This window comes from Peromyscus eremicus, chromosome 14, assembly GCF_949786415.1.
Source record: "Peromyscus eremicus chromosome 14, PerEre_H2_v1, whole genome shotgun sequence".
NCBI lineage: Eukaryota > Metazoa > Chordata > Mammalia > Rodentia > Cricetidae > Peromyscus > Peromyscus eremicus.
Window position 1 is genome coordinate 50,150,139 of NC_081430.1, and position 25,293 is coordinate 50,175,431.

Sequence of the window (25,293 nt, forward strand, 5' to 3'; positions counted from 1 at the left end):
GAGGATGGGAGGCAACTGATGGCTGTTGTTAAGAGTCGGGAGATTGTAAGAAAGAGAGCATTGCATGGTTCTATGTCACTCAGCTTGGTATCTGTGTTGCCTCCTATCCCCACAGCGACAGAGGTTGATCAACTCAGCCAATGGTGTTAATAGCAAGCCACTGCAGAATGGGAGACAGGAGAACATGGAGAATGGGAATGTTCCTGTGGAGAACCCTGAAGACCCACAGCAGGGCCAGGAGCAGCAGCCACCACCACAGCCGCCACCTCCAGAACCAGAGACAGTAGAGACAGTCTTCCTGTCCCCATTCTCAATGCCTGGTGAGTCTGGGGATGCTGACCCTCTAGCCACGCTTCTGTGGGTGCCACTGGGACCATGCCTAGGTCTTCAGTATGGAGGCCCTGACTCTGGAGTGGTAGATTGGTACAGAGGGCTGACATTAGGTCACCAGGGTACCCTAAGGCACTGGATAGGCATACTGTCAGTATTATAGGTAAGAGTTGGGTAGATGCAGACACCGCTGAATATGGTTGGAGCCTGAGGGCTGGAGAGAGGCAATCTGGCCCTCAGGAAGCACCAGTAACTCCTAGTGGCCACACTTGAATGCTATGGGCAGCTGATCTGTCTTACAATAAAAAGGCGGCAACCAGTAATACTGTTTCTATGGACCCTGGTGAGCAGGAGGGTGTTACATGAACCCAGGCATTGATGCAGAGGTCAAAAGAAGGTGGCACTGAGCCAGGCGGTGGTGGCGCATGCCTTTAATCCTAGCACTCGGGAGGCAGAGGCAGGCAGATCTATGTGAGTTCGAGGCCAGCCTGGTCTACAGAGCGAGATCCAGGAAAGGCGCAAAGCTACACAGAGAAACCCTGTCTCGAAAAACCAAAAAAAAAAAAGAAGAAGAAGAAGAAGAAGAAGAAGAAGAAGAAGAAGAAGAAGAAGAAGAAGAAGAAGAAGAAGAAGAAGGTGGCACTGGGTGCCCTGCTCTGTCACTCTCCATCTTATTTTTTTGAGACAGGGTCTATCACTGAATCTGGAGCTAGACTGGTGGCCAGCAAGCCCCGCTGATCTTCCTGTCTCTGCCTCCCTGGGGTTACAAGCTCATACAGCACTGGGGTTACAAGCTCATACAGCTGCACCTGGCTTTTTATATAGGGGCTGGAATTCGAACTTAGGTCTTCCTGCTTGCATAGCAAGCACGTTTACCCGCTGGGCCATCTCTATGCTCTCTATGGACATCCTTACACTCTTGCCCTTCACTTTCAGGAGCAGGACACTTTTGTCCACATATGACCTCACTTCTAGATGGGCTAGTCTAAGGTAAAACTTCTCCTTACTCAGTTTCACCGGACGTGTCTGGATGCACTTCTGTAAATAAGCTAGGTCAGACCACAGGCTGCCTCAGGTCCTCGAGCATCCTTCTGTCTCTCTTGGAGTCTGCCCTACAGGCCTAGGGTCACCTAACTGCTGGGTCCTTGCTGAATTTACCTGCTCTTTTCTCTCCCGTACCCTCGGCTGCAGCCACGCTGGCCTCCTCACTGCCGTCCCTCAAACACAGTGCACATGCGCCTACCTTGATGCCGTCACACTGCCCTTTGCTGGAATGCGCTTGACTCAGTTTTCCACACGACTTGCTCCCTCACTCCTGCTCCAGTGTCACCATATCAGGATGGGCTTCCCAGGTCACCTGATTTTTTGTTTAAGACTTATTATTTTTATTTTATGAGCATTGGTGTCCCGTCTGCATGTGCATCTGTGTGAGGGTGTCAGATCCCCTGGAACTGGAGTTACAGACAGTTGTGAGCTGCCACGTGGGTGCTGGGAATTGAACCTGGGTCCTCTGGAAGAACAGGCAATGCTTTTAACCACTGAGCCATCTCTCCAGCCCTGCCCCTCAGTCACCTTATTATAAGTGCTTTCTATAATTTTGTATCTTGAGTGTCTCCCTCCACCAAACTATCTGTTCTTTGGGGGCGGACATCTTTGTCTATTTGACTTCTGAATCCCAGCACCATGTCTGCACCCTTGGAAACCTGTTGAGTGAGTAAACTCAAGAGTTTGCCTGTGAGAGGATCCAGAACCCACCCTGTGTTGTTCACTGGACTCAGCCTTCCATGAGCTCTCTGCTGTCCTAGGTGGGGCCCGGAGTCCTAAGCACTGGGATCCAGTCCTGGGTATTCTGTCCTGCTGCTCACCATCCTAAGAGGCAGCAGAATTCTGGAACTTTCCAATCCAAAGCTTCATATTGTTCTAATAAAAATTCTGTGATTAACACCTAATTCACTAAGCACCTGCTCTGCTTTGGCCACATCTGTGTAGCTGGCCTGGGCCTGCCAGTCTGGGACCCTGGGCAGCTGTGTCTGGAGATACAGGCTCTCCTAGAACCACAGACTTCCCTGGAGTTTCTGGATTAGAAAGCTTCCATGGTATGTGCCTTACTTCCACCCCAGGATATAGTCGGATTTTTCTTTGGGCTGCCAGCTCACAAATAATGACACGGAGACTTATTATTAATTATGAAAGCTTGGCCTTAGCTTAGGCATGTCCCACCAGCTCTTATAATTTAAATTAACCCATTTATTTTAATCTACGTTCTGTCAAGTGGCTCATTACCTCATCTCTCCATATTGCCCATGCTACTTCCTCCACATCTGGCTGGCAACTCTACCTTCTTCTTCCCATAGTTCTCTATCTGCCCGGAAGTCCCACCTATGGCCCCTGGCTATTAGCCATTCAGCTCTTTATTAAACCAATCAGAAGACGCCTTGGCAAAGACATATCTTTACAGTGTAAACAAATATTCCACAACACCAGGGCTCTTCCTCAAACTCAGGGCCTAGCTCCAAGCTTCTCTGGAGTAGTTCAGGGATTTGGCTGGGTTCCAGGAACTGCTAGACCTGATCAAACACCTTTTTTCTCTATACCAAAGATAGACCCCCAAAAATGAAATCTGACCCCTTACTGGGGTCTCTGGGGAGATTAGTCCTGGGATTCAGCCTTTCTAGGCCCCCTCTGCCATCCAGATGGCCCAAAGGAACTGGTATCTGGATCCCCAGAGATGCATCCCTGTGTCCTGGGGGACCACACGCTGGGTATGCTCAGCCCATTTGGCTGACCAGGGTGAATTTGGTAGGAGCTGTCTCTGAGTTATCTGGGACCCTGAAAGCCAAAAGGAGTGGTCTTCTCCAGACCCAGAGTTCCCATCCTGAGGTTTCTGTTAGGAGAGACACATGAGGGTCAGCTCTTGCTCTGTAAAGTAAGGCAGCTCCTTAGAAGGATGACTCATTCCTGTTTCCTCCCAGCCTCAAATGTGGCAGGAGTAAGTGGAACAGCCCCTAGGACCTGCCCGTCTCCCCTGCATCCAGATCTAGAGCACCTTAGGGATATAGTTGTGAGGGTTTCTGGATGGGTCACTACATAGGATGGTGCTGATGCAAGGGACCCCACCCCCACCCCCACCCCCGCGTGTGCCCCAGCTGCCTACTAGGTGACTGCCTTGTGAATCCTCCCTGAGCCCTTTGGGGAGGACCGTAGTTGGCCACCTTCTTTCTTGGTTCCAGGATGTCCTGAGGTGTGGCCTTGGCCTAGCCAAGAACAACAGCTTCCTCAGCTTCCCCTCCGTGCTGGCTCCATGCTCAGGATCCAGCCTGCTTCCCATATCCAGGGAAAGCTCCCTTTGTGTAGCAGAGCTGTTTACAGGGTTGCCCATGCAAACTGTAGTCCCTCTTCTTCCTCCCTGGGAGCAGAGTAGCCATGGAAACAGTACAGGGTGGTGGCTGTCCCTCTAGGTGTGGACAGTGACCTGGGCCAAGGGAGGTAGAGGTCCAGGTTCACAGGAAGTTGGAGGAGACCAGTGAATACCACACCCATGACCTCAGTTCTGGGCCTGCTTGGCCTCCTTTCAGTTCAGCTCTGCTGATTTCACAGGCCTCAGGCCTCTGGTAGCTCTGAGGTGCCCCTTAGGGGTCCATGAGGCTGCTGCTTTCCCCACCATGGCCCTCTAGGAATACCAGGGGCTAAGATCTTTGGAAAGGGAGGATGCTGTCCCTGGGGCCAGCTTGGAAGCCATGTAGCTATATCAAGGGCTCAAGAGACTGATGTCAGCCATACCCGTGCTGATGCTTTTGTGTTGTTTCAGGCAGGCTGGGGGCAAGCTCTGGAGTCCAGGGTGCTAGATTTGAATTTCAGCCCTGCCTCTCCCCAGCGCTGTGACCCTGGGCCAGCTGCTCACTTCCCTGACCCTCTACTCCTCATCCACACAGCAGGTTGCTGGCACTTGTATCCTCAACAGTTCCTATGATAATATCATCAGGCCTTATACTGTCCAATGCACAGTAGGCAATCTGAAGAATTCATGTGGACTGCAACATGCTTCATCCACATAGTGTGTGCTGTACCCACTTCCATCTACTCTGATTCAACCACAGGTGGTGTCCTAGAAAAGTCACAGGCTCAGGAGCCCCTGTGGGCCTGGGCCTGCCTCCATTTTGAAGGTCAAAGGAAGGAAATGGCCTCTGCTGAGTGCCTGTTACATGCCAGGCACTGGGCTACAGGCAGTTTGCCGTTATTCTCCTGGTCAGTCAACATCTGGGCACTAGGCTCTGTTCTGCCCTTAGGACTGCAGTTCGGACAGGGCAGGCCATGATCACTGTTCCCTAGGAGCTTCCAGGCTTGCCAAGCAAGTCTGAGTAGATGACCACGTGATGTGTTTTCTATCATGTGCGTTCAACCTGAATGTAGCCCAGGCTAGCTGTGAATGCAGCCATCACAAAATCTACCTACTAAAATATCAAGACTTTTTTTTTTAAACTGGGCAGTTCTCAGTCATGAACTTTATGGACGACAGCATTGTGTCACAGTGTCACACAAAAAAGAAACTGTGTGTGCATGTGTGTGTGTGCGCATACTCGCGTGTGTGCGTGAATTTGTGTGTGTGTGTGTGTGTGTGTGTGTGCGCAAGAGAGAGAGACAGAGACAGAGACAGAGACAGAGAGAGTGTTGTAATAACCCATGGGCTTTAAGTTAGACATCCCTGAAATTTAATGTATGGCCTGAGAAAATTCTACTTTGTCCATTATGGCCTAGCCACCCCCATTACACATGCCCTTCTTCCCTGACTGTAGCTGTCCAGAACAGGGGGCAGAGGCCCTCCTTGACCATCCAAAGGCTAGGGCTGTAATGCCCAAGCCTCCCCAAAGCCTAGACCCACCTTGCTGATGCTGGTTTCCTCTTCCCACCCTGGCCCCCAGAAGCTAGGGTGTGGTCTCCCAGGGAAAAGGAGAATCATGGCCTCTTGTGGAAACCAGGGTCTCTAGTCCTTGCTCTGCCCTAACCAGACCCTGAGCCCTAGCCAGAAGAAACCCAGACATGAGTTGTTTGTAGCTGTGTTATGATCTGGGATGCCCTGTGTGTCCATGGGCACCTTCCTGACCCCGCAATAGAACCATTCTCTCCCACTCTGTATTGTACCTACCAGGACCTTCCTGTCCATCATCAGGTCAGCCAACATCTGCTGGGACACATGCCAGGGGCCAAACAAAACAGAACACCTCTAGCTCTCTGTACTAGTCAGAGTGCTGAAACAGGACAGCATAGAGTGGTCCCTGTAAGCCACAGGAGTCTCTCCTCACACAGTGCTGGAGGCCTGAAGTCTTGCCTCAGGGTGGCAGCATGGCTGGGCTCTGCTGAGGGATGCCCTCCTGGCTGCTCATTGCACGCTCAGTTGCCTGCCTCTGTTTAGTGCATGCACCTGGAAAGAGAACATTCAGAATCTCTTTTCCCAACTCTCTGTGTGTCCGTGTGCGTGTATGTGTCCATTTGTGTGTCCATGTGAAGGCCAGAGGTCAACCTCACATGTGTCTGTGTGTGTGTCCATGTGAAGGTCAGAGGTCAACCTCAGGTGTCTTCCTCAGTCACTCCCCATCTTGTTTCTTGAGATGGGAGAGGTGGGGTCTCTCACTGAGCCGGAGACATGTGGATTCAGCTGGGCTGGCTGGCCAGTGAGCCCCAGGATTCTACCCATTTCCATCTCTCTAGTTCAAGGATTAAAAACAGCAGCACACCTGGCTTTTTATTATTATTATTATTATTATTATTATTATTATTATTATTATTATTATTATTTTATGTGGGTTCTGGAAATTGAACCCAGGTCTCATACTTACATGGCAAGTACTTTACTGGCTAAATCATGTTCCTCTTCCTTTGCCATTCAGAGGTCATTGAACCTGAATTGCCTCCTAAATGCCCAAATACTTGGGCTCTCAATTGAAGTAGCAAAGGACGCAGTTCATCACAGTCCAGGATTTCTCAGGGCATCTACCCTTACACCTCATCTTCCTCCGCTCAGCGGGGCTTCTGATAGTGTTCTGGTCGGGAAGGCCTTTGGGTCCTTCCACCCCCAGTTCTGGTACTGATGAAAGCATCTCTGCTGAACTCCTGGGACTGCCACCTCTTGGGTGGGACACCCTATCTGCAGCTACTAGGGTGATGTGCACAGCTCCACCTGCTGTTCCCTGTGCCCCAGAGACTCTTGGAACTTTTGTCGGAAATGGCCTTGCTCTTTCCTTGGTCATGGGAGCTGCCAGAGACACCTCACACTCAGTGTGCAGCCTCTAAGTCAGGGTCATGATTTCAAAGACTTGTCCCTTCCAGTCAACCCCCTGTCAGTCACTCTGTGCACCCCGGAAGCATCAGCTCACAGACCAATATGAACAAATCCTGGCTGAGCACTTATTCTCAAATACAACAGCTTTATTGAGATATAATTCACACCTTTTCATGGGTTTGCCAGGTTGTACAATCATCCCCACAGTCCTTATTAAGGGGTTTTATCATTCCTCCAAAGAAACTGTATAACCATTGCAGCCCGTGCCCCCACAGCTAACCTACTTCCTATCTCTTTAGAGAGATAACCTGCATGTTTCATACATATGAAATCATGTAATGTACAATCTCTTGTTCCAGACTGCTTCTAGTATAGCATTTTTAAGGCTTATCCACATTGTAATGTGTACTGTACTTTTCCTTTTAGTGAATATGCCATACTTGTATAGACATTTGGGTTGTTTCTACTTCTTGGCTTTAAGTAGTTTTAATATGGTTTATTTATCAACTACTCATTAGTATTAGTTTGCCATGTTGGGAATCAAACCCGTATCCTTGTGCATGCTAGGCTAGTGCTCTACCACTGAGCCATAACTCCAGCCCTGGAAGTGGTTGTTCAAAGAACTAGTAGAACCTCATGCTCTATTTCAGGAGGCTCAGTATTTTTTCTTCAAGGAAAGCAGTAGTTCTCTGTGGTTAGCAGCAAATTGTCTCTAAATGTTAAAGTTTAAAGTGTTACTAGGAAATTTTAGACTAGAACCCTTATATTCCAAATAGGAAACTGAGTCAGTGCCTTACTCAAGGGGAAATCTCCACCAGGCCCAAACCCAAGCATCACGTCAGTTTTCTAGGAAATCCCAAGACCCATCCCGTCTACCAGATCAGAGCAGCACTGGCTGGGACACCCAGGACTCTGTGTCCGGGAGCCCTGGCCTTTTCTGTGATGCCTGAGGCTGGCAACAGAAGCCACACACCTCCTTTTGCCCAAAGGGGGTTGTTAAGAAGAAGCTTGTCAGGCTGTGCTCAGTGCTGTAGCAAATGCAATTCTTCTGCAGCCTTCTCCATGCTCATGAACCCAAAGCCACAGAAAAGGGGGAAAAGGGGGGCCCACCTCTCCTCGCTTCTGCTTTTCAGATTGAGGAACCTTCTGGGAAGCCAGAATGAGGAGGAGGGGGAGGAGGAGGAGGAGGAGGAGGAGGAGGAGGCCCTTCACTTTCTTTGTAGCTTCTACAGACATAGGGTGGTGAGGTGGGGGATACATGACAGACCACAGACATGACACCTGGCCATGGGAGATGCTAAGGGCCACTTTAGTACCCCAGTGTCTGTGGGTCAGTCATGGTTAAGTTGGGGAAGCAACAAAGCACCTTCACTGCTACACCTTCACTGCTAACCAAGACCTGAGGCAGGGGGAGCCTGGGGAGCCCACAGAGCCTAGTGAGGCTGAGAGATGGGTGGGCTCTAGCTGCATAGCAGGGTTCTTCCCCACCCCCAGTGGTCCCTAATATCAGCTAAGCATCTCATGTTTGTACTTGGACTCTGCCAGTGGCCCTGCTGGGAGAGCTAGTGGAGTCCCATTTCCCTAATGAGGAGTCCGGGATTAGGCAAGCCCCATATAGGTGAATAGGAGCCACAGTTGGGACTGGCACCTAGGTCTGACTGTCTGTAGATGGTTGCCTCTGGCTGTGCCCTCTTTTGACTTCAGTGAAAATGGTACAGACAATGGGAAGGAAGGACAGCTGCTAGGTCTGTGGCTGGTGAGCACTGGGCCCTAGAGCCCACTCTGCTGAGAGGGCAGGATGGGGCCAGCAAGTACTCACAGTCCCTCGGGGCTTCTGGCACTCATCCACCACTGAACCCGTTCTAGGGCCTCTGAACTCAAGGCAAGGCCCTCAGAGGCAGAGCATACATTTGAATCCTCAGCTTTCCTTAGCAAGCCTGAGCATCCTTGAGGAGGTGGGCAGGGGGTAGGCAGGACTGTCCCACAGATGAGGACGAGGAAGCTCAGAGGGGCCGGGACAAGGGTCTCGTGAGTCCCCAAATGAGGGGACTCTGACTTCTCCATAGACAGAGAGATGCAGGTCAGGGCTGTCCTTCCACTTGAGGACAGTGGTCTCTGGGACACAGCACAGCTATGCTCTCAAGAAGCCTAACAGGGTTCCCTTAGTTGCTCATCAGCATGAGAGAAAGACCAGGCCCTCAGGAAGGCCTCCAGGGTCTGCTGCCGGGAAGCGACTCTTCCTGGGCCTTTAGTGTCCCTGTCCACCAGCCTGCCAGCCTACCTGTGTGTTAACCCTGAGGAGGACCTGCCCCCAACCTTACTGATGCTTAATGTTTCCCCACATACCATCTCTCCCATGCTCCCCTTCTGCAAACCTCAGCCACAGATCTCTACCTACCGAACTCCTCTTTGACCCTCTAGAGCCCTCAGGATCAAACCCCATCTGTTCACAACCCCAAGCAGTGCTTGAAAAGGAGGCATGTGATAGGTGGAAGATAATGGGGTGAGGGACAAGAGTAGCTCTAATTAGTGCTTACTCTGTGCCAAGCCCTGTTCAGCACAACCATGTGCATCATGGGAAACTTGTCTTGCTCTCCCAATTTTCAGCTAAAAAACAAAAACAAACAAACAGACAAAAACAACCAAGATGCAGAGAGGGTGACTGTGCTCCCAAGTTCACAGAGCTATGTGCACATCAGAGCTAGGATTCCCATTAGCGCTACAGTTGGTTACAAAGCTTCAGTGCCTGTCAGAAAACAGCCAATTTATTGAGAAGAATAATGAGAATTATTAATGAGAAGAATCTAAATTCATCAATGTCATAAAAATAACAAAAATTATTGGTTGTAAAGTTTATTCCTAGGATTAAGAGAATGGAAAAGCTTTTTAAAGATTGTCTATTATTTTTAATTGTGCATATGAGTGTGTGTGCATATGAGTGCATACATATCAAACTGGAGCTGAAGTTGCAGGCCATTGTGAGACCCCTGAAGGGGGTGCTGGGAACAGAACCTGGGTTCTCTGGAAGAGCAGCACATGCTCTTAGCCTCTGAGCCATCTCTGCAGCCCAAAGCCTGGAGAACCTTAACAGACTTTTCTGTTGCTTCCAAAGCTATGGGATAAATTGATGGTGCACGGATCGTGACTGTTGGCACCTGCCAGCCTGTGGGTACAGAGGGACTCCCACGGATCTGGAATCGTGAGACTCGGGGATAAGCAAGCAAGTAGCACAGAGGAGCAGGGTGGAGATCTGAAGACCTGGTACCATCTCCTGTCGTCTGAGAAGCTTAAATAAGCCATTGAATTTAACCAAACTTCCACTTACTGAGCTGTGAAATAGGGAGACTACCATCTCCAAAACCTGATACAGAAAGCAGAATATTCGCAAACAGTGCCTGTACAATGTGGGAGACAGTGTAAATGTTGGCCAATGACAAGACAGCACTGTCTCCCCCCCCCCTTCTCCTTCCCTCCCCACAGCTGAGGCCACCTGTGGAAGGAGAAGGCTCCGTTTGTGCTGTTACTATTGCATGAGCTGTTCGTTAGTCTCCGCGAGGTATGGTTTAACTTTATAAAATGGATTTTACCAAGTGGGGTTTATCCCAGGAATTCCAGTTTTGATCAATGCATAAGATAGTCAATGTCACCAGACCTGATGGCACAGATCTGTAATCCCAGCTAGCCGGAAGGCTGAGGCAGGAAAATCTCAAATTCAAGACCTGCCTGGGCTACAAAGCAAGCTCAAGGCCAACCTGGGCAACTCAGGAAACTCAGTCTCAAAAGAAAAAAGAAAAAATAGTTGTAATATAGTATAGTTTAAGGCAGCAGGCCTTAGGTTCCATCCCCAATACACACACACACACACACACACACACACACACACACACACACACGGTCAGGGCAATATTAGACAATGTAATATAACCAAAGATCGATGCTCTTTCTTGATTAAAATTTTTTCAGAAAGCATTTAACAAAATCTCTTCAACCTGATATAAGCAGCAATGAAACCCTGCCACTGGCAGGGCACACTCAGCAGAAGACTAAGTTTTGTCCAAACGCGGAAAATGGACAAAAGGTTTAGGTAGATGTTTCTCTTAAGATGTACAAATGACCAATAAGCCTTAAAGGATGCTCAACATCTAAGTCATTAGGAAAATCCTAATTAAAAATGCAGCAAGGCCAGATGTGGTGGCTCACGCCTCTAATCCCAGCACTCAGAAAACTGAGGTAGGAGGATTGCAAGTTCAAAGCTAGCCTGGACTACTTGGCCAGATCATTTGTTAAAAACAAACAAAAAACAAAACGGTGATATACCACTTCACAGCCTTTACGTGACTGAAATCAAAGAAGACAGTTAATAACAAATTTCCAAAAGGTAGAGGGAAAGGACTTTACACATTACTGGAAGGGAAGTGAAATGTTACCACCACTTTAGACAGCACACCAGCTGTTCCTCAAAGAGTTAAACAGAGTTACTATGGACCTGCGATTCTACTCCTCTGCTTCCACTCGGAACTAGTTAGAAATACGACTTCTTTTTTTTAAGTGTATGGATGTTTTGCCCACATGTATGTCTGCACCACTATGTGCCTAGTGCAAGGAGAGGCCAGAATATGTGTGTGTACACATATGTATGTCTCAAAATAAAAAGTAAAAAGAGATAATATAGTATAGTGGAGAAATGAAGACACACAAACACTTGTATTCAAACCACACTATTCATAGAAGCCCAGAAGTTGGAATACTCCATTAATTAAAGGATGAATAAGCATAATACAGTTCATACAAAACTGGAGATGCAGCTCAGTAGCAGAGCACTTGCCTGCACTAGCCTAGCAGATGCCATGCATTGGGTTCAATCCCCAGCTCTGGAAAAAAAAAACATATTCATATTGTTGAAGATTATTCATCTGTGAAAAGGAATAAAGTGTTAGCACCTGCTACATGAACACAGTGCTAAGTGAAAAAAAAAAAACAGGCACAAAAGGACACATTTTATCCCATTTAGCTGAGCTGTGCAGAATAATTAAATCTGAAGGTTGAAAACAAGTCGTGGTTCCCAGAGTTTAGAGGAAGTAGGGAACGTTATTAATAGGCATGGGTTTCTATTGGGGATGATGGACATTATTTCGAATGCTGTCATACTTAATGGCTATGTAAGTACTAAAACCCACCTAACCAAACACTTGAAATGGGTGACTTTTTGATGTGGTACTTATATCTCCAGTGTTTTCAAATGGAGTTAACCTGCAGTGGGGTTCTCAAGCTATGGCCCAGCCTAAGAGCAACCACTAGGAACTAGTTAGAAATATGTCTTTGTCTCCTCCTCCTCCTCCTCCTCCTCCTCCTCCTCCTCCTCCTCCTCCTCCTCCTCCTCCTCCTCCTCCTCCTCTTCCTCCTCTTCTTTTTGTAATGTGTATGGATGGCCTGCATGTATGTCTGCACCACTTGTATGCCTAGCACATGGAGAGGCCAAAAGAAGGTATCAGATCCTCTGGAACTGGAGTTACAGGCAGTTGTAAGGTGCTGGGAAACAAACCTGAGTCCTAGAAGAGCAGCTAGTGCCCTTAACCACTGAGATGTCTCTCCAGCCCATATATAGGTATCTTAGGTAACAACTCCCTGTGGTTCCAGCTACTGCAGGCTGAGTGGGAGGAGCCAGAAGTGGGAGGCCAACCTGAACCACATAGAGGAGATACAATATTTTTTGAAAAATGCAAAATTTCAGACCCTTCATCCAGACCTTCCAAAGCATCAGACCTGTAGGCTGGTCAGATCCTTCCAAGGGGTTCTGCGTTTGAGAAGCAGGAACACTGTCTAAGCCATGTGGACACTTAGCTCCAGGGCCCAAGAGTATCTCTCCAGCAGCCAGGGGTGCAGTCTACCCCCAGGACCACAACTTAGCCACTCCCTTAATTGAAGTGTCCAATTAGTGAACCATCCAAATTAGTGTGAGGTTTTCATCAACTGCTACATCTGTTCTTTCCCTCTGGCATGACGGGCCATCTGTTTGGTTACAGTTCGTCTTAAATACTTTTTTGTCACATAATTAAGTTGTAATGTTCTACTTCAAGGGAGAAATCAGTGAGTTAGGGAAAGAAAGAAGATCTTCTCTTTAGTGTTGACATATCTTTCAGCCTGTGATGGTGCATGGGAAGGGAAAGGCTGGGCGCCAGAAGGGGCTTCCAGAAGCATTGGGGTGGCTGTCACTTGGGAGGCAAGAATGCTACCACTGACCATCAGCATTGGATGTTCCTTGGATGGACATTTTTCCGATCACCCTGTGGCCTCACAGCCTTTTACAATTATTTCTTGGTGGTGTGTGTTTGTAGTCCTCATGCTGGGAGAGTGGAGACAGGCTCCAGGCCAACAAGCCTGGAGGAAATGGCACCCAGTTCAGAAAAAAGCAAGGTGGGTAAGTCCCAAGGAATAACACTCAAGGTTGACCCCTGGCCTATATACTCACATGCATGCACATATATGTGTGTATGTGCATGCACAAACACACACACACACACACACACACACACACACACACACACACACACTGGTTTCGTGGAATGATATTTAGCTTTCACTATGTGTAACCCCATTATTTTCTATTTCTTCATATGGAAATATTGGTTTCATCCACTAAAGTGATTTTTCTAATCCACCAGTGTAAGACACCCAACTGTTAAAAGCCACAACAGTAGAGACAGGGTCTGCTAGAGGATTGTTTCCAAGGAAACTATGGTGGGTGTTGATGCTAACTGCTTGGGTGGGGCCAAGATGATGACAGATGTCAAAACAATATGCAAAGCCCATACCAGCAAAAGGACAAATGCCTGATGCGAGCTGGTGTCTGTGAAAGAAGAAATGTGTCCTTCTGCAGTTTTGTGTCTATCTGCAGAGAGGTTCCTGGGTACTTAGGTGACCAGGGTCACAATTCCGTGAAATGAATCATTCTCCTATGCATGGAGTCTTAGAATGCCTCAGCCTTCCTCAGCAGCCCGGATGGGTTGGGATGTAGTTGACAAGAGGGGAGCCTGGAATTTGGGCCAAACCATGGGACAGAAACTGTTCTCCTGTTTATGCTGGGTGTACCCAGTATGGAGAGGTACCTTTAGAAAGAGATAGGAGACAGATGTTTTCCTAATTGCAGCATCTGGATGGATAACTAGCTGACTTGCTGATCTCAAGCTAACCACGTTTTCTTTGCTCCTAATAAGCAGCCTGGGTTAGTCTGTTGTTATTGTTGATTTGTTTTGTTTTGTTTTTGATTATAATTATTTAGGAAATAATAATGCACACATACACAGCTCTGAAACTGATGAACTCCAACCTGCTCTGACATTTAAAAAAATCGAGATATAATCTGTATGCCATAAAATAGACCCTATATCGCACATCTTCTCTTCTGTATTCAGAGAACAATATGACCCTTGTCACTATATAATTCCAAAATATTTTTATTATAAAACAAAACAAAAAAATCACCAAACACATCCACCAGTGAAGACTCTCAGTCCTGTCTGTCTCCCTGGCGACCACTGGGCTGTTTCTGGATTAGCCTGTTCCAGACATTTCATCTGGATGGAGCCTAGCACTATGTGGCTTTTGTGTCTGGCTTCCCTCCTTGTGAGAATCATTCCAGCACCCCTCCCTGTGGAGGCATGCATGCCTCAGCATTTCAGTCTTTCCCTGGTCTGACATAGCACAGCTGGCTTATGCTTTCCTCGCTGGGGTGACTGTGTGAGCATTTGAGTTTTTGTGACAACATCTGTCTTCATCTCTCTCTCGGGTGTGCATGGAGGAGCCAGGTAGTGAGTGATGAGGCCGCTCTGTTGAACTCTTTAGGGGAACTGTTGGGCGGTTTTCTAAGGAGTCTATACATTTGTATTATTCCACCAATATGTGAGGGTTTTTACTTTTCCACGTCTTTGATAATATTTGTTATGTCTTTTTACTATAGTCATAGTTTTGGGTGTAAAATAATTTTAATTGTATTTTCTTAATGACTAAAGAAATTTACACTTATGTATTTTTTTTTATTTTTTTGTGTTGGGCATTATAAAATAGGTTTGATGGCCATTTGTATGTGTCTTTGGAGAATGGTCTGTTCAAAACCCTTTTCTGTTGAATGTGCACACAGGTGCACATGTGTATAGGAAGTGTATGTGTGTGTGGAGGCCAGAGGTCAATTTCAGGCATCATTTCTCAGGAGCCGTATACCTTGTTTTTGAGACAGGTTCTCCAGTTTAGCTAGTCTGTCTAGCCCACACCCCAGGGATCCTCCATGGGCCACTCCTTCTTTCTGCAGTTTTTTAACTTACTCCTCGCTTCTTTTTGTCTTGTCTTGGGAGGAGAATAAGGTCCTGGGTTTTCAAATGGTTCCCACTTCAACATGGGCATTTACAGTTAGAAGTTTCCTTTGGGGCCTGTCTCCACCACATCCTGTGAGTTTTGACCTTTTACATTTTGTTTTCTGTTTCCTGCAGTATTTCCTAATTTCCCCTGTGATTTCTTCTCTGACCTCTCAGTTACCAGGACTGTGCTATGTGACTTCCAGTTGTTTGCAAATCTTCCAGCTTTCCTCCCAACATTGAGTTCTAATCCCGTTCCCCTGAGGTTGGCAAGCACACACTGCCTGATATCAGTCCTTCTAAACCCACTGGATCTTGTTTTACAGCCCCACGTTCAGTCCATTCTAGAGAACTGTGGGTGTGTACTCAGAGGGAGTGTGTGTACTTTTTTTTTTTTTTTAAATATTTGAGGGCCAATGAGATGGCTCATAGGGTACCGACTCTTGACACAAGCCTGATGACCTGAGTTCAGTGACCCAGGCCCACATGGTAGAAGGAAAGAACTGGTCCCCACAAGTTGTCCTCCAACCTGCACACACCAGCACTGTGACACAACTCCCCCCTTGCACCCACACAAAATAAATACATGCAGAAATGTATATATATATATGTGTGTGTGTGTGTGTGTGTGTGTGTGTGTGTGTGTGTGTATGTAAGTGTAATAAAATATTTTGTTTTTGTCATATGTGCACATGTGTGTGAGTGCAGGCATGCATGTGCTGTGTGGAGGCTTGAGGACAATTTTTAGGAGGCAGTTGTGCAATAAGTCACTAGAGCTTTTACCCGCAGAGCCATCTCACCGGCCCCAACATGTGCCTTTCTTGCATGCACAGACTGATGCTTTCCGTCAGCTTTGGGGTCTTGCGCACGAGTTCTCGGTGTGCCTTCCAGCGTCTGCTCCCTCCTCCCATGCGCTGGGCTGCATGCCTGGTGCTTCCCACACTCCGTGTCACACCATTCCTGCAACAACCAAGACAAAGAGAATGTTCTTATGAGCAGATGAAGACAGCAAGATGCCAAGTGCTCAGCCATGCTTGCCACACTCCATAGTCCAGTTACTATATTGTCATTGCCCTAGTTTGACCCTTATTCTCAGAGGAACAAGTAGAGTTGATGGAATTACTCCAGGCTATCTGACTCCAGAACCCATATCCCACCTGCCCCTCGCAGCTCCCCTGGACCAGTGTCATCCTGGCTCTTGGTTCACCTTCCTTGTCTGGTCAATTTAAGGATTTCAGTGGACTAAAGTTGGTCAGCCAACAAGCACTGAGTCCTCCTGCTACTCCCAGGTGACATGCTGGAGGACAGTTCCGTGGTCTCAGTTACTTGAAGTCACAACAAGTTTGACTTGAAAACAATAAACCAGGAGTGGACTAGCAATCACATAACCCAATATCTTTCTCTCCCACCCCTTGCTCTACCCCACCCCCCTTTGCAGAGGCAAAAGGCGACAAGGCTAAGTGGGTGTTCACTTGGCCCCTCATCTTCCTCCTCTGCGTCACCATCCCCAACTGCAGCAAGCCCCGCTGGGAGAAGTTCTTCATGGTCACCTTCATCACGGCCACGCTGTGGATCGCCGTGTTCTCCTACCTCATGGTGTGGCTGGTGAGTGACAGCCCCTGCCCAGCCTCTTCTAAGCTTCGGTCCCACCTGTGGGCAAGTTACTGGCCTTGCCAACCTTGGTCTCTTTCTCAGTAGAAAGTGGTATTAACACAGGACCGCAGTGCCTTCCATGTACCAAGAGGGGACACCATGCTTTGTTCCCTCTAAGATGGGAGCAGGCATTGGGAAGGGAGACATACAAGAGGATGCTCTGGTGGGCTGGGCAGAATAAGGAGACCCAGTCCTGGGCCCCTCATTTCTAGGGTTCCCAGAGGAATGTAAAGGAAGGAAATGGGGTCACTGAAAGGTAGCAGGAACCCTCTGTCAAAAAGCTGCCCTTTTTTGTGCCAGACACACAGGACAATTTTATAGAAGCCCCATTTGGGCCTCCTAACATCCCCATGGGATAAATACTTTTAGTGTCCCTACTTTACTGATGGAGAAACTGATGCATGGAGAACCCACAGTTGTCTGAATAGCTGGGGCTAATGATGGAACTGGAAAACCCCTGTTTCCTGCAGGGGGGTTAGAAGCAATAAGAGGGGGCGTGGCTGCAATATGGCTGGATTTCTATTCATTGTGAAGCTCGTCTGTCAGTGCATGTACCTCATTAGATCATTTCCTCTTCCTCCTAACACAGAGGGCAGCATCGGGGAGGTGAGCAGGCCTTGACTGCTGAGGCAGTGGGGCCAGGAGAAGTTCTTTGTGAGCCCAAGGGCCTCTTTCCCTTCACTTTAGAGGCAGGCTAGCAGGAAGGATAGGCTGTGGGGAGTCACCCAGGGTCCTGCATATGCTAAGCAAGTACTTGGTACTGAACCACATGCTCTGCCCAAGGGAACATATTTGAAGCCTGATCCTGCCTCTTAAGAATGTTACAGTTGAGCAAGTGGCTGACTGACCCAACTCCTGGAGCCGAGGTGAGCCCTTCCGTGAAGGTGGGGTGACCACCACTGCCTCTCAAGCCTGTTGGCCCATTGTTAGACATCCTGCTCTCCAACCAGCCACGGTCTCATTTCTCTTCTTCCCAGCCCTGTGTGGAGAGAGCCCAGTTGTTGGATCCTGAATAGTACATGCTACATTTGTTGCCTTCTTTGTTTGTTTGGGGGGCTTGAAATATTTCCTACCCACACCCCTAGAAAAAGATGCCTCTCAAAGACGATAATAGCCGCACCTTAAAAGAATTCCATCTCACATCTTACTTTCCCTGAGCAAAACGAAAAGCCAGCCATCTTTACATTGTAAAGGGACCAATGATGTTTACTAAGTCATAGTCCCAAAACATGACAAGTTTTTAAAAAAGCAGAGTATTTTGTGAACTTTGAGTAGGCATGGGGAATTAGGAAGGTCAAATTAAAGAATTTGTGAAATTCTTTCTTCTCTCGTTACGGAAAATGTCAGCACTGTTCAGTGAGCTCTAGGTGGCAAAGAGATGGGACACTCCCACCTTCAGTATCTTCATTTACAAATCCTGCTTTTGTTTTGAAAACCAGAGTCCTAGCCCAGGTTGGACTGGGGTCATGAGAGCCACCCTGCTGGGCCAGTCTGACCTGTGGTATGGCTTTGAGCATTGATGGCCTCAGTTTGGGGAAATAAAACGTCTTGATGATAAGAGGGGCTAAAGAAGACAGTGTCTCAGAGTTCACCTTGATCTCTAAGATGTGCCTGCCCTGGTGGCCAGTGCTGGCTTCCATTATGTCCTAATGGGGCACCAGGGAGAAGTGAAGCCACCAGGCCATCCCCAACTCATCACCTTTAAGGCTGTCACCTCCAAGGGGTTAAAAAGAACCACTTGCAAATGTCAGAGGTACACATCTTCAATCCTAGCTGTTGGAAGCAGAGGCAGGCCAGTCTCTATGAGTTCTAGAACAGCCAGGCTACAAAGAGAAACCTTGTCTCAATTAAAAAAAAAAAACACAAACAATGTCAGTATCAAGTAGAGGGACCTTCAAATGGACTGTCCTTTCTAAAGCACAGTTGGGGACACTGGGGAACAAAGAGAAGCTGGGAACATGGCTTCCCATCTGGAGGCTTGGAGCACTGGAGTTTGAGTCCAGTGTAAAATAAGGCTCATGTGACATTCCTGACCCCAGACCCTGAAGTGTGTGGGCATACCTACAAATTGTGCCTATCTTCTGTCCCCCCATCACCCTGCTGCTTCTTAGCCATACAGTTCAGTAGTTTAAAAAGGAGGTACTCCTAGCAACTCCAGAGTAGCTCAGTGGCTACCCTTAAGATGTCCAGCGTCACCGATTCAAACCTCGTATGTCACAGCTAGTGGCTTGCAGAGACTCCTTTGGTCAACAGTGTGGACTTGGTAATGATGAATCAGTTGTTCTTTTATCCCTCTCCTGAGTCCCTCCTTCCAGGGCCAGGGCATGTTAACAGTGTGCCACTGTCTGAGAAAATGAGGTGTGTGTGTCTGTCTGTCTGTCCCCGCTCAAGAGCAGGGGTACCTGGTAGTGTGTTGGACCCTCTCTGAGTGTGGCCAGTATGTTCAAACTCATCTGTTGCTCTTCTCCCGGGGCTGTTTCTGTAATCCACACATACTGGCTGAGCCTGGCACTTGGGAAGCACCTTTAGTCTGGGGCTCTCAGAACACTGAAATCCAATGGCTCTCATTTTCTTGTCCCCATAGAATACAAACAAATGATTGAAATAAAAGGAAACGTTGCACCATGGCCATGTGGCCCTGGCCAGGTATTCACATTACACTTCCTCATTGCATCCTTGCCGCTGAGCCCATAAGAGAGCGGCGGCTTAGAGAAGAAAGCCTGATTGTCTGAAGTCATACAGCAGTTGCTGGGACTAGAACCATTAACTAGTGTCCTAGTTTCATAACTGTTGCTGTGAAAAAAAAAACCTGGACAGAAAGCAACCTAAAGGAACTTAGGACTGCTAGTCATATCACATCCAAACTCAAGAACAGAGAAAGAAGTGAATGCGTGAACGCTTAGTGCTCAGCTCACTTTCTCCATGCTTCTACAGTTCAGGACCCAAACCCAGGGATGGTGCTGCCCATAGTAGGCTGGCTCTTCTCATACCTGTTAACACAATTAAACAATCCCTCACACACATGCCCACAAGCCAACCTCATCTAGACAATCCCTCATTATTACTATCTTCCCAGGTAATTCTAAAGTTATCTTAGGGTTTCTACTGTTATAATGAAAAACCATGACCAAAGCAAGCTGCGGGGGGTAGGGGGGGTGGGGGGAGGTGGTTATTTGGCTTATGCTTCCATATCACTGTTCATTGAAGGAAGTCAGGGCAGAACTCAAATAGGGCAGGAACCTGAAGGCAGGAGCTGAAGCAGGGGCCATGGAGGGGTGCTGCTTACTTGCTTGCTCCTTATGACTTGCTCAGCCTGCTTTCTTACAGAATCCAGGACCACCAGCCCAGGGATGGTACCACCCACCATGACCATGCTGGGCCCTTGCCTATTAATCACTAATTAAGAAAATGCCCTACAGCTGGATCTTATGGGTGCATTTTCTCAGTTGAGGTTTCTTCCTTTCTAATAACTCTTTGTCAAGTTGACAATTAAAACTCTCACAACTGAGATATGATCAGTTCTGAGGGACATCACTGTTGATATCTCTGAAGAGAGGCAAGCTGCAGCTAAGGGCTAAACCAGGTTAGTCCAGATGCCTCTAAGACTTTCTATCCGGCTGCCCCAACTCTGCTGCTAATAGCTCCAGCTGCCTTGCCAGTGTCGTTATCTCAAATGGCGTTCACTGGCAGACTGTGACTATGCATTCAAGATCTTCTTGAGAAGCCTTTGATCCAGCAGGTCTGTGTCTTGGAGTTTCTCCTTAAGGAAGTAAAAAGATGACAATTCAGACATTGACATACAGACACATTGATGCAGAGGAGATTGGAGCATTTGGCTGGGAGTCCATGCTCCACTGTAAGCAGCTGGTGCCCACGGACATTGGTACTTAACCTCTCTGTCTCTCGTTTGGCATAACAGTAGTGTCTTCCTTACCGGTAGGCAGAAAATAATAGAATACATAAGATTGCAAAAGTGTGGTGGTTTGAAAGAAAATGGCCCCAAAGAGAGTGGCACTATTAGGAGGTGTGGCCTTGTTGGAGGAAGTGTGTCACTGTGAAGGTGGGCTTTGAGGTCTCATATACTCAAGCCATGCCCAGTGAGATAGATCACTTCCTGTTGCCTGTGCAAGATTAGAACTCTCAGCTACCTCTCAGCGTAATGTCTGTCTGTACACCATCATGTTCCACCATGATGATAATGAACTGAACCTCTGAACTGTAAGTGAGCCATCCAATTAAATGTTTTCCTTTTTTAAGAGTTTCTGTGGTCATGGTGTCTCTTCACAGCAATAAAAAACCTGACTAAGACAGAGAGTAAGATACCTTTGTAGACCACCTGGAATACAGTAAGTCCTCAATAGAGATCCAACAAGAAGCCATTGAAATATTAGTAATGGATTAGTTATAATGCACAGGCCATACAGTGAAATCTAAGCATCATTTTAAAATGTATGTAGGTGACGGTTGCAAGTGGAGAAGTATTCATGGTATATTATTACATGAAATGAACAGTTACAAAATGAATAGTGATAATATGATCTGACCTCCCTTTTTTCCCAAAAACAAGACCAAGAGTGCACAGACATTTTCAGATGTTTTCAGACCAGCAGCTTCAGGGTATTAACCACCTGGGAATGCAAGTTGTTAGGTCTCACAGTGGGACTCTGGGGTGAGGCCTGGTGGTCTGGTTCTAGTAAACCCTCCAAGGGATTGTCAATGTCCTCAAGTCTGGGACCCACCTACAGATGTAATGTGTCAATAGTGGTTTTAAAGCCATAAGCAGATACTGTGTGATCTGTGAAAAAACATGCAAAGGTTTCTCTGCTGAGCATGGTGGTGCACGCCTTTAATCCCAACACTGGGGAGGCAGAGACATGAGAATCTCTGAGTTTGAGGCCAGCCTGGTCTTCATAGTAAGACCCAGTCTCAAAAAAATTTTTTTTCTTAAGAAACTGAGGCTGTGGCTCCATTGGTAGAGTGCTTATCTGGTATGAATAAAGCCCTGAGTTCAGTCCCCAGTACTACTACATAGAGCAGGTGTGGTGCTGCATGCCAGAAATCCTAGCTTTTAAGAGGTAGATAGAGGCAGGAAGACTCAAAGTGCAAGGCCACCCTTAGCCATAAATAAATAAATAAATGACCATATTCAAGATTTTTTTCCTAATTACAACACCATCACATTTAATTTAAAAGCTCACTGGGTAAGGAGAGTTTCCAGAGCTGTTGCATCATGAGTTCACCCCGATCTCTGACTCTGGCCTCTTCTGCAGGTGACTATTATTGGATACACTCTTGGGATCCCTGATGTCATCATGGGCATCACCTTCCTGGCAGCAGGCACGAGTGTTCCAGACTGCATGGCCAGCTTGATTGTGGCAAGACAAGGTATGGATTCAGCCTCAGCCCCCTGCGCCCCCTGGCAAGCTCCCCGTCTCCACTGGCTGAGCTATGGCTCTTAGAACTGGCGGTTGTCAGGTCCTGCTCAGAGGGAGCCATGGTATCTAAAAGTTGTCATCTATTAGACTCCCTTGTGAGGAGACTACTCTTGTGTCACTATTCCTGAGGAGACATGAGCAAATATCTCTTCACACCTTACAGGGTACTGATGACAACCCAAGAAATGACTCCATCTCAGTTAGCTTGGGGAACCAGAGACTTTATTGCCATTACTTACAGAGTCTGGGTGAGGGAGGGGCTACTACAGGAATGTGGGTAACCTCCAAACAGCTGCCTCACTATAAAGTCCCACCCCACTGTGGATGACAGCCTCATGGAAGCTGCATCATGGAATCTGTGCCTCACTCCCTCCTGCATCTCAGCTGCACAGGCCCTGGTGGGGAGGGGATGCTAGAGCCAATAGGTCTGTGTAACCAGGAGGCAGGGGTGAGTGGTGGGGAGGGGGGTGCTAGAGCCAATAGGTCTGTGTAACCAGGAGGCAGGGGTGAGTGGTGGGGAGGGGGATGCTAGAGCCAATAAGCCTTGTGTAACCAGGAGGCAGGGGTGAGTGATGGGGAAGGGGATGCTAGAGCCAATAGGCCAAAGTTATCTCTGCTCCAGGATGGATATGGGATGATCTTGATACGCCAAGAAGAAAAAAAAAAACCACACTACAACAAATACTAGGATGGACTCCCCTAGATCTTTCAAAGTATTTTCCTGTGTGGTTGTTTTAAAGGAGATGGGTCCTGAGGTCACAGTATGAGTTGGGAACAGAGCCTCGACCTAGAAGTCATACAGCAAATGAGTGATTATATGTATTAGTTACTTTTGTGCTGCTGTGACCAAATTACCTGACCAAAATGACCTAAGGGAAGAAAGCTTTATCTTTGTTCATAGTTTCCAGAGAGCTCAGCCCATCACGACAGGGACTGCAGGGTAGAACATGGCACTGGACGTAGGTGGTGATGAGTGTTTACATCATGGTGGATGGGAACCAGAAACTGGAAGTAGTGACCTACTTTCACAAGCTAGATTTCACTTCCCAACAGCTCTACAGTGTCCCCAAATAGTGCCACCATCTGAGGAACAAGTGTCCAGAGCATGAGCCTGTTGGAAACAGTTTAGATTCAAGCCATAACAAATGAGAACCATGTCTGTCTCAGACAGGAATCATGAAAATCCTAGACAATGACTCTTTCCTGTTCTCCTGAATTCTAGAAGATGTGAAGCGTTTTACTTTGTATAACAGTTTTCTTTTGGGTTTATGAAGTGACCCAAGTTGAGCAAAATGAGGAGCGATTCGCAGTCTTTGACCCAAAAACCAAAGAGCTGCTGAGCCTCTGCTCCTCTTTACCCAGGAGACAGCATCCCAGAGTGGGCTAGTACATGTCTTCCTGGTGGGCAAGAGTTCTGAAAGTCCATGGGATGGGAAGGCCGAACAGGAAGAATGTCCTCAGGAGACAGGGGAAGAAGGCAGCGCCAGGGAGAAAGGTTGGTTCTGGAAATAAAGACACATTCCTCCAAGAGACTCAGAGGCTGAGACAGTGGCATTAAGAGAAGACAGTGTGAGAACATGTTGAGTTCTGGGTAGGCAGGTGCCTGACATAGAAAATTAGAGGCCATTGGAAATGGCAGCTGAGGGGAATGGAATTTAATTGGGTGACCTTTCAAATTAGTATGTTTGCTTCCTAGGGCAGATCAATACAACTGAACTTAACCTTACTCAAAGTCTGAAACCCAGGGCCTGGGGCCTGGGGGGCTTACCCACCCTTCAAATTCCAGGAAGAGCCTGCTTGAGGCTTCCTGTGAACAGGGGCTCTTTGGCTTACCCAGCCTGTAGCTGTGCCCCTCTAGGCTCTGTAGCTGGAGAGTTTTCTCTCTGGGTTCCACCAAGCCCCGGCAGTCCCTTAGCCCACTTATAAAATAAACATACAGACGCTTATATTATTTAAACTGCTTGGCCATTAGCTCAGGCCTATAATTGTCTAGCTCTTACTCTTATACTCAGCCTATTTCTGTTAATCTATACTTTGTCACGTGGCTCGTGGCTTACTGGTACCTTACATCTTCCTTGTCCTGACGGCACCTGCAGGCAGTCTCTCCCTTCCCTTCCTGTTCCCTCAATTCTCCTCTCTGTTAGTCCCGCCTATACTTCCTGTCTGGCTATTGGCTAATCAGTGTTTTATTTATTAACACATTTGCCATACAGAACGTCCCACAGCAAGGCTCTGCTTCTGTTGTTCCAGGCTGTGTGTGTCTCTGTGTTTCTGCAGCCATGCTTCCTTCTCATAAGAACAGCTGATGCTGGATTAGAGCCCACTTAGTTCAGTATAACTTTATTTGATGTCATCTGTAAAAATCCTAAATTCAGTCACAGTCAGAGGCTTGGGGTGGTCATGAATTGGAGGCAGGCAACCCCTTACACAAATACAGTGAGTGAAAAGAAAGCTGAGGGACGTGGGGCCCTAGCTGGCATTCAGTCACATGAACCTGGGAAAAGTCAGTCTCATGGATACTCCACAGCACACAGGTGACAAAGTCACCTCTGGGTGAGCACCAGGGAAAGACAACAAGACAAAAGGATGTTTGGTTTCAACCCTGGCTGGCAGGAAGTATTGCAGTTTGGCTGGTCCCATTGTCAATGAAGGGTCTTATTTAGGAACAAGGGACAAGCAGAGTCCTACATTAGGACACAGTCTCACACTAGCCACGGCAGAAGAAGTGTGAATATGGCTAAGGTTTGGAGTGCAAAGCTGTCATAAGGTAACAGCGATGTGATCCACAGAACCAGGTAGACATGGTCCGGCTTAGAAGCTTCTCTATGACAAAGGGTTCAGAGTCAACTGTGTGAAGCAGGAGATCACATGGGTTCTCTGACAGGAGCTTCTGCCCTAGGCCTCTCTGCAGGCTCCCTACAGGTCAAAGCGTGGCAGGCAGGTATTGACAGGGGCACTCACAATGTACCCAGACCCTCAGGCCGTGCACTGTCCCTGCTCAGTTAGGACCTGCATGTTACAACAGCCCCAGGTGACTTATGTGCCCATTAAGGTGTGTGTCGCACACACTGTCCTAAGGCTCCCAGCCACCTGTGCAGCCCAGAGAGTTGCTTTGAGACACAATCATCATCATCCCCCATTTCCATCTCCTATATCCCCCACTCATCTCCAAATTCCAACATCTCTAGCCCGTCCTCACCAGGTACAAGTAGCTGGTCCCAAACAATCAACTGCACATTTCCTTCACATT

At 47.7% G+C, this 25,293-nt stretch overlaps 1 protein-coding gene across 2 annotated transcripts in view; it reads left to right on the plus strand.

The window, feature by feature from the left end:
* Positions 1 to 25,293, plus strand: part of Slc24a4 (solute carrier family 24 member 4) — a 139,997-nt gene that overhangs the window by 111,102 nt on the left and 3,602 nt on the right. For both annotated transcript variants that reach the window (XM_059279556.1, XM_059279557.1), the window contains exons 12-14: positions 116 to 320; positions 16,394 to 16,560; positions 21,879 to 21,993. In XM_059279556.1, the coding sequence (XP_059135539.1) occupies positions 116 to 320; positions 16,394 to 16,560; positions 21,879 to 21,993 (487 nt within the window). The remainder of the gene's footprint in view (positions 1 to 115; positions 321 to 16,393; positions 16,561 to 21,878; positions 21,994 to 25,293) is intronic.